Source organism: Morone saxatilis, unplaced genomic scaffold (assembly GCF_004916995.1).
Source record: "Morone saxatilis isolate NCDOM2014 unplaced genomic scaffold, NCSU_SB_2.0 Contig11, whole genome shotgun sequence".
Classification (NCBI taxonomy): domain Eukaryota; kingdom Metazoa; phylum Chordata; class Actinopteri; family Moronidae; genus Morone; species Morone saxatilis.
Window position 1 is genome coordinate 20,753,752 of NW_023339663.1, and position 938 is coordinate 20,754,689.

Here is a 938-nt window from a genome sequence, read left to right on the forward strand (position 1 = left end):
CTTGCTAATTAATGTTTAACAGTGTAATGCTCTCTTTGATTCCGCATGATGTTGGCAGGTTTACAGCGGACGCCTGGTAATTGTACAGATTGTAAACTACAAAAACATCAGGGAAAAACGTTGCAATGTGAAAATATAGTACATATACTCCATATCGTCACTGGAAACTGGCAATAAAAAATGCATTCAATCATTGACAATTTGATCACATAAGTTTCTCACACGGCATTAAACTGGTGCTCACCTGCATGTCAGAGTTGGTGAAGGTGCATCCTGATACATAGTTGGTGTGCATGGCCACAGACTTCTTCTTTGCAGACAAGTTCTCATTTTTGTCCAGTGACAGCGGGAACACTGAGCACTTGTTATCCAGTCCGCTTTCGAAGGAGATAAAAACATCCAGAGGTTAAATGAAGGATCTCATATCAGCTCACCTCACTATTTAAGACTAAACAGTATAGATTTATAATGCAGGGTTTAAGGTGTGGATATAAAGTGATCCAGGCTGCCAGAGTAAAGGGAATAAACATTCCTTCCTTCCATTAGAAATAAAACATTTTCCTACTAGCCATCTTATGCAAAATAAGTCTCTATTATACAGTATTCAAAAAATATATTTAGTTATTGAAAAAGAACAGCCAAAGTCATTGAAATTATTGATGCAATGTATAATAGAAAATATCTAATAGGTATAATTTCATAATAATAAATAATAAAAATCATAATAGTAAAAACTTTCAAGTAAAACATTTCCAAATATATAATTTTACTTCACAGTGAAGTTGTTTCTGATATCTGGAGAGAGTAAAAGTGTATTAAATACAGGTGCTATGTGCTTACCCACATGCCACAGCACAGCCTGAAGGAGCATAAGCACATGCCAAAACCCATGTACATGGCAGGGTCACCCCATGTTCCTGTAACACACACACACACAC

The 938-nt window shown here is 36.0% G+C and overlaps 1 protein-coding gene across 1 annotated transcript in view; it reads right to left on the reverse strand.

Annotated features, from left to right (window-relative positions):
* LOC118321327 (guanine nucleotide-binding protein subunit beta-5b-like) overlaps nucleotides 1–938 on the reverse strand; it is a 15,006-nt gene that overhangs the window by 11,426 nt on the left and 2,642 nt on the right. Inside the window, exons 4-5 of the mRNA XM_035652604.1 lie at nucleotides 841–917; nucleotides 245–377 (exon numbers count right to left, since the gene is read on the reverse strand). Coding sequence (XP_035508497.1) covers nucleotides 245–377; nucleotides 841–917 — 210 coding nt within the window. The remainder of the gene's footprint in view (nucleotides 1–244; nucleotides 378–840; nucleotides 918–938) is intronic.